Consider the following 14,429-nt stretch of genomic DNA (forward strand, 5'->3'; position numbering starts at 1 on the left):
ATACAGTTAACAGCGCTCCATGGGCAGCGTCCTGTGACCACTGATGAAGGTCTAGAAGATGATCAAACAGCAGCAATAGATGAGCAATTGTCTCTGACTTTACATCTACAAGGTGGACCAACTAGGTAGGGGTGTCTAATAGATTGGACAGTGAATGGACATGATATTTAAAAACTCCAGCAGCGCTGCTGTGTCTGATTCACTCATACTAGCACAATACACACTAACACACCACCACCATGTCATTGTCACTGAAGTGCTGAGAATGATCCACGACCTAAATAATACCTGATCTGTGGTGGTCTTGTGGGGGTTAAAAAAGTATGCAGAGAAATAGATGGACTACAGTCAGTAATTGTAGAACTACAAAGTGCTACTATATGGTAAGTGGAGCTGATAAAATGGACAGTAAGTGTAGAAACAAGAAGGTGGTTTTAATTTTTTGGCTGATCAGTCTATGTGTTGACTATTAACAAACAAAGCTGGTAAGGAGATGTGTTTCATGAGATTAAAGCTTGTCTAACAGTTACAGGAGGTATAAATACATGTTTTATTGCTTTTGTACTTAAGTGTTTCAAGCTCGCATGCTCAGCCACAGTCAGATGGGAAGCAAGTATGCTTATTATGTGTAATGTCTAAATTAAACAGGGGAAAAACTATTTCCCCTTTATAAATGAGTGTCATGCACCTCTTATAGCCACACTGATTCTTAAGAATTAAATTCTTACTGTCATATCATGGTCAATTTTTCTGGCTTTTGTATCAGTTTGTAGACCAGTTGAACTATGATCAATGAATGAAACCTAAATGATTAAACATTGCTGTAAGGACGTCATTATAAGGGATTTGCTTGCTTTACTACTGCAGCATTAGGGTGCTTGTTGGAAGCTTGTACATACTGGATGGATACCAAGTCTAGTCAAGTCAATTTTATTTGTATAGTGCTTTTTTTACAGTAGACATTATCTTTAAGCAACTTTACAGAATCCCCTGTTTGAGCGAAGCAGTGGCGACAGTGGCAAGGAAAACCAACTTAAGTAAAAACAACTTCACATTGTTCAGGTGCTTGTTGTGACACTGATCCCACAACACAAATGAATCATGGGGGCAGCACAGTGGCTAAGTGGGTAGCACTGTCTGTGGGTCCTTTCTGTGTGGAGTTTGCATGTTCTCCCCTTGTCTGTTTGGGTTTACTCCTGGAGCTCTGGTTTCCTCCCACAGTCCAAAAACATGCAAGTGAGGTAAATTGGAGACATGACTGTGTTTGATATAACCTTGTGAACTGATGAACCTTGTGTGAAGATAAACTACTGTTTCCTGTCATGAATGTAACCAAAGGTGTAAAACATGACGTTAAAATCCTAATAAACAAACAAACAAACAAATGAATCATAAATGCAAGATAATATTATATAAGAGCAAATTTCATATATGCAAGGACAACCACAAAATGAAAAAATAACACTTATTTATTTATGTCTAGGCTTCAGTTTTACCTTTACAGTAGTCATTACAACATGCTAAACCAGGGGTGTCAGACTACAAAGTAGTAGTACATTTTCCCGAATAAAGTATGCATACTTTTAGCAAAATATGCAAACATAATGAGACCAAATATTATTATTTGTTAATAAAGTATTTTAGTAATTGTAACTTTGATGTTGTATGGGAGTATGTGATAGGTTGTAACAAACCGAGGTATTTACAAAGTTAGTAAGTTAAAAACCGCTAAGATTTATACTAAGATTTAAGACTATTCTAGAACTACCTGAGGGAAACCTTGTAATAAATCTGTTTTCTCAAATAACTTCATCATACAGGGTGTCCCTAAAGCCTGGACACTTATTGATTAATATTCTAATGAAATAAAATGTTGTTGAAAAATGTATTCAAATGTACTGAAAATATGCATTTTGCCTATGTGTCCAGTTTTTAAAGACACCCTGTATATATATGTGTGTGTGTGCGTGCGCGCGCCAAAGGTGGATACGGTCATTAATCATCCCATTCATCGTCATCATCATCTTCAACTCCATCATCACCTTCATCATCTGGAACAAAAATCATTTTCAATCATTCAGAAAACACACAGTGCCTCACGATTAGGCCTTAGTTTAGATCCAAAATAGATCTAATACACTCCACTAGGTAGTGGCATGTTGCATGAAATACAAGCAAACACAAGTAGCTGGAAATTAATATTTAGGCCCAGGTGAGTTTTTACATGTCTGTGCTATTTGTTCTTGATATCTTTGTGGAGTTTTTGTTTGTAGTAAAATGTTCATGCTGTTACACTGAAATGATGGATGATTGACTAAATAATTGTTTACAGTTACTGTGAAAGACATAATCTTGCAAAGTACATCATCTGAAGTATTTTCACATTTCTTTAGTTTTTTTTGCATTTGTCCTTTCAATCTTACACATTATGCTTCCTCTCTACTGATGCTGATCTCCACTTCTGATTGCAAGACTGACACATGCCCCCTCTGACACATGTGCAGTAGAAGACTGCATCTTTTCACCTGCAGAAGGCGAGTTCATATGCGGATCAGCTGTGTGTACGGAGAGCCACACCCTGATCACATTATTCCTCGACTGTGCAGGCACCATTAACCAGCCAGCAGAGGTCGTAATTGCATCCCTATCCGGCTTCGCACCCTGTCTAAACAGCAACAAATTGTTTATGTAGCTGCTCAGACCAGCTGGATGGAAGCTGGGTTTCGAGCCGACAAGTTCGAAACGTCAGCTCTGGTGTGCTACCGTGTTTTTATCGCTGCACCACCTGAGCCGTGAAAACTATCATTTCTAAGAGTGAAATTTATCCATCATATATTATTTACAGATAGACATGCAGTGATTTTTACCTGAGGAATGAATGACTTTGCTCCTTTTTTGCATCACCATCATCAAAGCTCCAACAATGCCCTCTTCACTCTGATCCTGAGCTGCAGCAGAAGGATCAGAACTTTCTGAAACCTAAAAAAAATATAATTAAAGCTTTAATATTTAACAAATCATGACCTCAATAAAACTAACAGATTTTCATTTTAAAAAAGTGTCTGTGTTGAAATGATACTCCTTACAGTTTTTAGCTTGGTGCCCAGTCGGATCTGGTCTAGTAAAGCTCCTCTGCCGCCTCCTGAGGGTGCGTTCGAACTGACTGGGCTGCCACTGCTATGGCTGGAGATGGAAGCAGGTGGTGGAGGAGGTGGAGGGGGAGGAGGCGGTGGAGGTGCTGACCCACTGGGTGGTGGTGGAGGGGCTGCTGAGTAACCAGAAGGAGGTGGAGGAGGTGGAGGTCCATGTCTTCCAGAAGGAGGAGGTGGTGGAGTGGGTCCACGTTGCGGAGCTCTCTGATTGCGAGCAGGAGGAGGCCGTGGGGGTTGCCCAGGAACGGGTGGGAGATTCCGGTCTCCTCGAGGCGGAGGGGCAGCAGGGGGAGGACCCGGGACTGGAGGGAAACTCCGTGATGTAGGACCCATGGCATCTGTGGGTGAAGTATTTAGTAATGTGATCAATGAAGCTATTAGCAAAATACAGGGAAGACGTTATCAGTAGTAGAAACAGGTAACAGGGTTAAAATTAATTATAGCAAGTGTAATGCTAAACAATATTATTTCACAGCTATTATTTAATTAAGTTATTTTTATTATCATTTAATACTGAAATTTAATTCACTTTTTTATCAAAAGCAACTTAACAATTATCGAACACAATTTTGAACAATTGAGTGTTAAGAGTCTTGCTCATAGGCCCAACAGTGACAACCTGGCAATTGTTGGGCTTGAACCAGCAATCTTTTGATTACTAGGCCAGTACATTAACTTTGAGCTGCCACTGCCCACTGGATTACCTCATCTTTTCACAATATTATGTACAGTAGATAGTAAAGTTAGTTGCAATCTTGTGTTTAGAAATGTTCTTTTTGAATTGATTGGCAATTCTTTTACAAAGGTTGACACAAAATGGTTAATCATGACCCACGTTTGTTTACCTTGTTTACCGTGCCCCCTCGGTTCCAGGGGGGTATTCCAGAAAGCGGGTTAAGTGATTAAACCGGGTAAGTTAACTCAGAATTAAGGAAAACTCGAGGTTTTCCGTTCCAGAAACCGAGATTAAAGAGAGCCTGTGTCAGTTACTATAGCAACTAACGCTCCGAAGCTAACCTGCTCGCTGGCAGGTTAACATAAACCTAACCCGGGGTTACACACACTTCTCTCATGCAAACCCGGCGTGTTCTTTCATCCAGGATCCAGTGGATCCCGACGTGCTAATTATTCGAAGAGATCTTAATCGGAAACGAGTCATTAAACTCAGATTAGTCATTTCCCGATTAATTTCTCTGCGAACCTTTCCGTTTTTTGTCAGTCAATTCGGGGAGAGTGGGGACGGTTGCAACATTATTAATCACAATATTAATAAAAAGGCTTGTTATAGCATTAATTATAACATTATGAATGGAATGTTATGGATTAATATAGAATACCTTTAACACACACAGTTTAGTAAGCTAAAATAATTTGTGCTTCAAATTAATTGTAGTAATTAACCCCAAACATGATTGTTACTTAAAACAGGGCCTATATATGTATATATACAGTCACATTAATGAATGAAAACCCTATCTGTACACAAGAAAGTCTTTGCAAAATTATGTCAAAGAATGATTTTACTACATATCGATGAATGTTGCAACTGCCCTGCTATGGGTCTATTCAAGTATTATTTTTTACACATTTGCAATATTACATTGTGGATCAGCCCTCACTTCTTTGCAGACTTTATGCATTGCTCTCCGTTTTTTGTATGTTGGTCCATCCAAAAAGTATGCCTAGCACTGAAACTCTTGTTTGTCTGTAATAAACATCAAAGATGAATGCCACAGAATAGCAGGTTTGTCTTTAATAATAAAGATAAAAACTGAAAAGTAATAAAAAAAAATTGCTCTGCACCATCTTAAGGATTCCCAAGGGTTAGTGGCTGCATGGATGGAGCCCACATTCCCATTAAAGCACCAGCAGAAAATGAAAAGGATTAGGTGAACAGCAGACAGAATATCCCTCCACGTACAGGTAGTGACCATTATCTTAAAAAATAAACAAATGTTTTAAATAAAACAGAGTAACATTTAATACACATTCTGCAACTTACTGTTCTCCATCAAGATCTTATGTGATGCTACCCACATTACAAATATTGAAGCCAAATGGTCAGGCTCTGTGCATGATCACTGAAAATAAAACAGTGCAACGAGTTCATTTCCTTGTCCTTATTCTTTAGTAAGAACATTTATATTTATACACCCTTCGCACTGACACCCATCTTAAGTTCAAGCAACTGAATTTCTAGCCTTGTCTGTTTTATATGCTCCACCTGAGGATCACACTTTGCAATTTGTTTCTCCAGATGGACCTTGTATAGATAGATCATTTACACCCAACTTGAAAGAAAAAGGCAAAAATGGCATGTTATGATCAAACATAGCTTTTTGTGTTCTCAATATTTCATATATTTGGTAAGACATTTTTACTGTTCTAAGCTGAGCTTTGGATGTGGATGGTCCCTCATCTGATTCGGGACTGCCCATCACATTCTGTTAGAGGACAGTCACACACATTATCATGGTAGATCAAATGAAATGCCATGCTCTATGTTCAACATATCCTGTACCTCTATAGGCCTCCCAGTATCATCCCACCTTGAGGCAGAGGAGATGGTTTCTCTATCGTCCTTCAACAGTGTTTTTTTGTTTTTTTTTTGGATTAAAGAACATTATTTATATTCATCAGGATCTAGGGACATTTAGATCACTAACAATTGCAGGAGGCTCAAAACCACTCCACCAATTACTGGAGAGATGGCAATAAAAAGTGTTCAGACTGTACCAATGCAGTTCTTAATATTCCACAGTTTATGCACTACAAACTAATGATTTACATGTAATAAACATGCCTTAAACATAGACAGTTTTTGTATTTTATTTTTATCTGCTGCTATGTGCATCTGATTCCACTTGGATTACACCTAGGTTGAATAAATGAAAGGGAAAAAACGTGTAAAATCGTGATAAACTGACATATTAAACATTTTGCCCTATCCTTCTGATAAATGTTGAATTATGTTTCAACAAGTTTTTTTTATTGAATTTAAACTCACGCATTAACTCACATTTAACTAACTTTTTTTTTTGCCATTTGCGACATCTTTTTTTTACGGACGATGCTGTATTACTTTTACATTCAAAACATTTTCATGATCTGCACATGCAAACATTAAAATAAACAGTTCTATTGGTGTAAAATATTACGGACTACTTTTTCTTTCATTCACATCCATGATAAATCCATTTATCGCCACTCCATTGAGAATGCCTGTTTATAGGTAACCGTGAACGCGCTTCTGCTGGGTTCAATCTACTCAGAGTTGAGTAATCTAACCCTGAACCGCTTTTCTGGAACAGAAAACTCCGGCTATGACACGGTGAGATAAGTCAACTCGGAGTTCAGGGTTAAGTTTAAAGTTTGTTAAACCCGCTTTCTGGAATACCCCCCAGGAGCACACTGACTCAATGTTTTTGTTTATGCTCCACGCCCCCTTTGTCTCCGCCTTTGCCTCCTAATTTGTCCTTATGTTCAGGTTCACCACCTGTTACTTATAATTCAGTGATTGTCATGTGTATAAGTTTCCCCTGTGTCATTGCTCATGTTGAGGGTTGTTAGGTTGAAGTGGGATTGGATAGCTTAGCCGCAAACCTGCAGGGAAGTTATAATTTGGCCCTTGGTCTAGCTAGAGTATAACCTTGAAATCCTTGTTCGAGCTAAGCTGTAGTACAACCTTGAGATCCTTGTACCTCGTTATAGCTTAGCCTTAGTGTAACCTTGAGATCCTTGTACCTTGTTATAGCTTAGCCTTAGTGTAACCTTGAGATCCTTTTACCTCGTTATAGCTTAGCCTTCGTGTAACCTTGAGATCCTTGTACCTCGTTATAGCTTAGCCTTAGTGTAACCTTGAGATCCTTGTACCTCGTTATAGCTTAGCCTTAGTGTAACCTTGAGATCCTTGTACCTTGTTATAGCTTAGCCTTAGTGTAACCTTGAGATCCTTGTACCTCGTTATAGCTTAGCCTTCGTGTAACCTTGAGATCCTTGTTATAGCTTAGCCTTAGTGTAACCTTGAGATCCTTGTACCTTGTTATAGCTTAGCCTTAGTGTAACCTTGAGATCCTTGTACCTCATTACTTTGTCTCATGTCCTTACTAGCCATTAGCTTTTTTAGCTTAGAAATTAGCATCCTTGTTTTAGTCTAATTTAGGGTTTAAATAGTTTAGGGATACTGTATATTCTAATTGTTTACAAGCCATAGTTAACTTTTTTTAGCATCAGTGTAGCTGTTAGCCTAGCATAGCCTTAGTCTTTAGCTTAGCGGTCCATGTTCATAGTGTAGATCCCCCTAGTGTTCCCAGTCCTGTCAAGTGTGTTAACCTTGCTCCTTTTTGTGTCTTTCAATAAAATCCGTGAACGTCTCTCTGCATGTGCCCTGTTACTAATTCGTCTTGGATGTGCAAATGTAACAACTACTTTTACTTTGTAAAATACTGCCTCAAAGATTATTAAGCAGTGTAAGCAGAATCTTTATGTATTGTAAAACAATTTGATGGCGTAGTTTAAATGTTAGTATTTGTGACAAGGATTATATAAAGTACAAATTTAAAAAGACTTAAGTTAAAAACCACTGGCGCTCACCCTGCCTCCTCATTTCCTCTTTGACAGCATCCAGGCCTCCAGACTGCTCAATGAAGTCATAAATGAGTTTGGAAGTCTCTTTGTCTGTCAGCTGATCTTCACTGATGCCAGCACAAGAGAATAGCTTTTTCAGGTCTGGGTCCAAATTATTGGTCTAGAATAAAGGAGAAATGTTTGAGTATATGATTGTATTAAATTAGTAAAACATGTTATAAAATGGGTTGGGGGGAGTCCTAAAATTAAGACAGGACCAACGTATGCACAAAATACACACAAAAAAAACATCAGTGCCAAATGTTTGGTAGCATCTGAATATTTATGCAGAAATATGAGCTAATGATTTGTCAAGTTTTCACCATCTGTAATCTCACAGCTGTAATAACAACATGAATCAACATACAACATGTAAACTGGCCAAAGTCTTTCAAAACTTAATTAAAAAGTTGTGGTTAGTGATATAATTATCAGCCTCCTTAACAATGTTGAAGAAAAGGGGACAATTAAACTGAGATCATTTTGATTTAAATATATGTATTACAGATCATTTTGGGGACTGTTTTGTAGGGGAAGGGTGTTTATTCTATTTAATAATCTATTGTATTTATTAATCTAATTGCTACCAATAGTTAAAATGTTCTCTAAGTCAGAATTTCACTTGTTACTGTGCTATTTCTATATATACTGATAGTTGTACAAATAAACTCTAATTACTTGTTTAATTAGTGAAAATAAAAATGTCTTACATCAAAACCACTGTTAGGGTCCCATCCAACATGTGTGACATGTCTAAAAGTAAAGAAAAAGCAAAAAAATATATCAAAAATATCAGCACAGCACTGAGTAAATTAGACAATTATGGATCTTATTTAGCAGATTTCCTTATGCATACTTACTTAAACCCACTAGGAGCTCCAATATCTGCTTTAGTTAGTCGGGGTCCCTTCTTCTTTCCCTTTGCGTCTTTTTTACCCTTGCCCAGGGAAGCGGGTGCAGGAACAGGAACAGTAGAAGAGCGGTACCGAGAATGAATAATGTCTGGGTTCTGGATATCCACTGTGACCATGCTGCTTGGCGTCATCCCTGTACCTGAAAATTACAGATACGTTATACAGTTATGTTATACAATGTCAGCCTGTTTCAGAAACCATAATACAGTACATACTGCACATTGTAGTTAATATTGGGGTTGTGATTCACAAAGTTGCGGTTGTGATTAAGACAATTCTTAAATCATTGTATTATTAGTATAGCTTTAACTGGTCAGCAAAGGAAGTGATTGCAGCAGCATGAGAAATCCCTGCTCAACCATTGTTTTTCCCTTCTACAGACACACAGCCAATCATATGTCCGAATAGGTCGATAGCACAGAAGTGTTGTGTTTCCTGGTGTTGTCATTATCTGTTACATTTCATATGAAAATCTGTAACCATTTACTGGATCAAATATGCAAAAAAAAAAAGCAGAAAAGCAGAAGGGGGAAAATAATTTTCATGGCACAGTATGTATGGACATTTTAGTACTGAGTACACAGTACTCAGAGCAGCATAGCACTTACTGTTTGGTGTTGGTGGGAGTGGTGGAGCTCGTTTTTCTGTCCAAACAAACAAGCAAGAAATTAATAAGTAAAAAATAATCTAAAAAGTAATAATGTAATAAAAAACATGTGCAAACTTCTTCCTACCTTCACCTGGAGCAAGTCTTTTTTCTGATAAGAAAAGACAAACAGTGGACGCTGGTAAGTTAGATTTAGAATTTACTGATAAGTATGTAATTGCTGTATGTATTGTGATGATAGTTTACCTTGGCGATTAGTTTTCTGGCTTATCTTTTCCTCGACTGTGATTTTGAAACAATCTGATTCTTGTTCACTTGCAAAGTTTAGACCCACTTGGCAATCCTGAAACAAAGATAAGATGCCTTTATTGTCATTTGACAGTGTACAACGAAATTGAGCAGCAATCCTACAATTGTGCTTACACATACAATAAGTAATCATATAAGCAAAAATTATATACATACACAACACACAGATGTATGTATGCAAAAAAAAATCTTAAATAGAAAGAATAAAGGCTTTGTATGCCTAAAAAATCTTAAATATAAAGAATAAAGGAAAAAAGACTAAACAATTACATAATTGTAAAAGGACAATAAACATTGGTTGAAATCCGCAGTAAGGTATTGCACATGTCCTGAGTAGCATGCAGGTGATTGTTAGTCAATAGAGATAATTGAACATTTTGTGTATGGGAAAACAACTTTATTGATTATTAATATGACTAACATGTATTGTATTATAATCAACATTATGATTGTATACATCTATTTTGTATTTTTTTAATTATTTATGATAAATCATTCATATTTTCTTATTATGTGATTGTATCTCTGTATTAGTCTAATCAGTTTCTTATAGAAATGCTTTTTGAAAACTGTTGTGGATTTTATTTGCCTTTACGAGACACAATACACATTGTAAGTTAGGTCAGCACGCCAGTTATGTCAACAACGAACATAATCAGCAGAGAGAGATAGTAAAGGTAAAATGAAAATGTAAATCTGCAAAATGTTACTTTGTTTTCTTTTAAAGGAAATTAGAGATTCGTTATAATTTAAATAGTATTATTTTTTAATAATTATTTATACAAATTATTATTTTTGCGTTCGTGCTTTAATAAAAGTAGATCCATAGGGTACAAAAATATTACTCTGATTTTTTTTTAATGCATTTTCTCCCCATTTTCCTCCCGCTTTAGCGCACTCAATTGGTCTTCCACTGCTGGGAGATACCCGATTGTATCCGAGGAGGGCACGTCGCTGTACACGCCTCTTTCCGACACGTGCACAGCCCTCCTCTTCTTGCCCATGCCTTCTGGACAGGCATCTCTTCCGCCAATCAGGGTCCCTACACAGCATATGACGATCCCACCCACACATAGTCCATGTATGTACAGTAATGTACAGTATATAGCAAAACAATGCACTTTACCAGTTAATGAGTGCACCGTTAATGTATTGCTGATTTTTTTGTATAAGCAATTGCTGTGTAATTAGCTGCTTTGTTTTTATGTCTTTTATGGTGCTTGATTGGTGAAACTGTTTTAAAATAAATGAAATTGTTCTTACATCTGCTGGAAAAGTCAGAAAAAACGGCTTAGGTCTGGAGCAGGTCATCTGATTATACAGCTCTTGCTCCCATATAATTTTCCCCTCCTAAAATACATAAACAAGCATTCAATATACTACTACAAGAATGCAGAATGACTTAAACTTTAATGATACACTACATGGCAAAAGTATAGGGACATGCATACATAAATATCTTGTGATTGTTAAATATCTCATTTCAGAACCATGGACATTAAAGCCTGTATTTCATTGTACAGAAAATTAAAGTGTGATGTGGTACACATTTAAATCTAGAACTATCCAATTTGCTTTTGTTTATTCCCAATTGTCTCTGTGCACGTGGTATAAGTTTGCAATAACTGTAAACAGCAATAGTAGTTGCAACAACAGGACAGTTTTTTTTTTTTGCTGCGGTGTTGTTGATTTTTAATGTCCTGAATTCATGTTTAAGTTTTTTATGGTTTTGTTTTGTTGTTATATATGACATATTTATTGTCTAACTCCAGTGGTGACAATGTTTGAACAATCAGCAGGCTGCACTGTTTACAGCCCATTTTAGTACAGCTGGTCACAGAGGCGAATCCATGGGTGGGGTTGTAGAGACTTTGATCTGGATTGAAATCTGATTGGTACCTGAAGTGTCCCTATAATGTCATTTGTTCCTTCAGAGAAATTCACTAGCTGACATTTGTAAGATTTGCAAAGGTCACTTTCACTTGATTTTACCACCTGTTAATTCCAGATTTATTAACTGGACAGCCAGCTGGTAAAGCATGATTTACTACTTCAGAGAAGGTGTTTCCTCATTTACACTGTTCAGTTTCAGTGTGCTTTACACCAGTTCATCCATCTTGATGGTCAGACAAACATTCAAAGATTTTAGCTGCAAGTAATCCTTTAATGTTGTGCAATTAGCAATTTAGGCATAAATTTGCATTTTGCATTTTAAAATGTAAGACCTAATTGTGAATTTGTCAGCTATGGTAATACACATTAATGTTTAAACATTATTCTGTGCCAGCTACATCAAGTCCTACAAACTTTTCAAAGTGGAAGTTTGTTGGCAGTCTAGCTCACTTGTTTGTTTTTGTGGTGGTTTTTAGCAGGCTAAGCAAACCCCTAACATATTAAAAAGCAAAACATAACAATATTTACACCAATGTATCTAATCCAGCCTGCTAACTGATTGTGAACCATGTTTTATTGGAATACGTTACTGATGAATCAGGTATAAGTCTGTAAAATGTTAAATGATGCACTGCTAGTTAGCATTTCTGTCATTAAGGGCAAGTCATAGCCTATAATAATAATAATAATGTATACCATAGATACTGTACATCCTGCACTTGCTGCTTATTGTACTTCTGGTTAGATGCTAAACTGCATTTTGTTGCTTTGTACTTGTAATCTAGTGGTTAAGGTACCGGACTAGTAATCAGATGGTCGCTGGTTCAAGCCCTACCACTGCCAGGTTGCTGCTGTTGGACCCTTGAGCCCTTAACCCTAAATTGCTCAGACTGTATACTGTAACTGTAATGTAAAAGCTGGGATAGGCTCCAGCACCCCCTCGCAACCCTAATTGGATAAGCAGTTAAGAAAGAAAGTGAGTGAGTGTTTGAGTTGAGAAACAGGGCTTAACAGTTCTTGTGCTGATGGTGCTTTCAGAAGCAGTTTGTAATAGTAAGCATTTACTAACGGATGCAGCAGAGCTCTCTGTTACATTTAGAATATTTAGAATATGGTAAAGTGCAAGTAAAAGTACAAGAATAATAACTAGAGGAGTTAACATTTGTCTGTGTCTATTACACGACAATGTGCATTATTTTATGCAACTCTTAGCCATGGTTGAGAATTAAATCCCTACATTCTATTGGCCAACATTTAAGCATACTGTAAATATTTTATACTAGACAGGTAAAAAAAGAAAGAAAATTTTAAAGACAAGACCTTAATATCAAAAAGGCGAATGAAATATGAACGTTGAGGGTTATCCTTGACAAAACACACCACTCCAGAATACTGTAGACTCCAGTGAGCTGGACTGTGAGGCAGCGCCATATAGAGCTGCACAACTGCAGTCGCCAGAGTCTGCACACACACACACACACACACATTTATGAAGATGTAGAGAAATACAACTTTGCTTAACACAGAGAATCATCCACAAGTCGTAATGAAGGAATTCATGCTGTAATTCATGTCAACATGCTCTTTACAACAACAGGAAGTGGGCCCCAAAAGTTTCCTGTAATTCTGTGCAGCTTTATGATGTTCAAAGTTCAGATGTTTAGATGTCTTTGTGCCTACATGAAAATAACTCCAAATACATCAAATACATCCATATTATCACTGCATATGTTTTCAAAACATCCACTTTTTGTCACATGTATAGAAACATATATGAGGTAGATCAATCTGCCGAGATTTTCAGGTTATTCTGTACAACATGTGTTAATGAAGAACCTTTGAGTACTTCATCCTATGTGTTTTTTTTTAATTGTTTATATGTATTATCCCAGTTCTGAGCTGTCTCTGTCCTGCCTAGCTTTGATTTGTTGTGTAATGAGATCGCATCACTCACCACACATCTCCGGCCCAGCAGGTCCACCAGTCGCTCGTTCTCCTGGATGCTGAGGAGGGAGCTGAGCATGTTCTCTTGGCCTTTCATCTTCCCCTTGCTCATCACTGCTGGCTGTGGAATAACAGTCAGAGCCTATAATAATTCGCTTGGGCCCTGACTTGGCCCAGGTTTGGCTGCGCTAAAACCTTTGGACCTGTTACAGAGAGATAGGCGAAAGGTTGGGGAACTGAGACTTCCGCATTCAGAAACATTATGTCAGCCTTCGTGAACAGGAAGAGCAACCACCACGCATATCTGAGGCCCGGGGAGAGTCATACACCAGTTTTAAGAAGGAAGCAGGAAGTCATAGTAAAGTCGCTTACAAACGAGAATTTGTTTTGTTAACATCTATTGCACGTCTGTGAGTGCTTTTAAAATCCTTTTGTAAATTAAAACAGTAACGACTTTTCAACCAGTTAGAATAGTAACATACACTGATCAGCCATAACATTAAAACCACCTTCTTGTTTCTACACTCACTGTCCATTTTATCAGCTCCACTTACCATATACGAGCACTTCCATCTGTTTCTCTACATTCTTTTTTAGCCCCCTTTCACCCTGTTCTTCAATGGTCAGGACTCTGGTCCCAGGACCACCACAGAGCAGGTATTATCTGGGTGGTGAATCCTTCTCAGCACTGCAGTGACACTGACATGGTGGTAAGGTGTTAGTGTGTGTTGTGCTGGTATGAGTGGATAAGACACAGCAGTGCTGCTGGAGTTTTTAAACACCTCACTGTCACTGCTGGACTGAGAATAGTCCACCAACCAAAAATATATCAGCCAACAGCACCCTGTGGGCAGCATCCAGTGACCACTGATGAAGGTCTAGAAGATGACCAACTCAAACAGCAGCAATAGATGAGCCATCATCTCTGACTTTACATCTACAAGGTGGACCAACTAGGTAGGAGTGTCCAATAGAGTGGACAGT

At 37.7% G+C, this 14,429-nt stretch overlaps 1 protein-coding gene across 1 annotated transcript; it reads right to left on the bottom strand.

The window, feature by feature from the left end:
* Window positions 1-1,451: 1,451 nt before the first annotated feature.
* On the bottom strand, window positions 1,452-13,604 carry wasb (WASP actin nucleation promoting factor b). The gene is made up of 12 exons (XM_062998342.1): window positions 13,456-13,604; window positions 12,822-12,962; window positions 10,872-10,958; window positions 9,546-9,642; window positions 9,427-9,450; window positions 9,301-9,336; window positions 8,639-8,831; window positions 8,489-8,531; window positions 7,746-7,899; window positions 3,087-3,490; window positions 2,868-2,979; window positions 1,452-2,051 (listed from the first exon to the last, which is right to left on the bottom strand). Exons 1-12 carry the CDS (start codon window positions 13,555-13,557, stop codon window positions 1,996-1,998), a joined length of 1,449 nt encoding a protein of 482 aa, XP_062854412.1. The 5' UTR covers window positions 13,558-13,604; the 3' UTR covers window positions 1,452-1,995.
* Window positions 13,605-14,429: the final 825 nt, after the last annotated feature.

Source organism: Trichomycterus rosablanca, chromosome 7, assembly GCF_030014385.1.
Source record: "Trichomycterus rosablanca isolate fTriRos1 chromosome 7, fTriRos1.hap1, whole genome shotgun sequence".
In the NCBI taxonomy this organism is placed as follows: domain Eukaryota; kingdom Metazoa; phylum Chordata; class Actinopteri; order Siluriformes; family Trichomycteridae; genus Trichomycterus; species Trichomycterus rosablanca.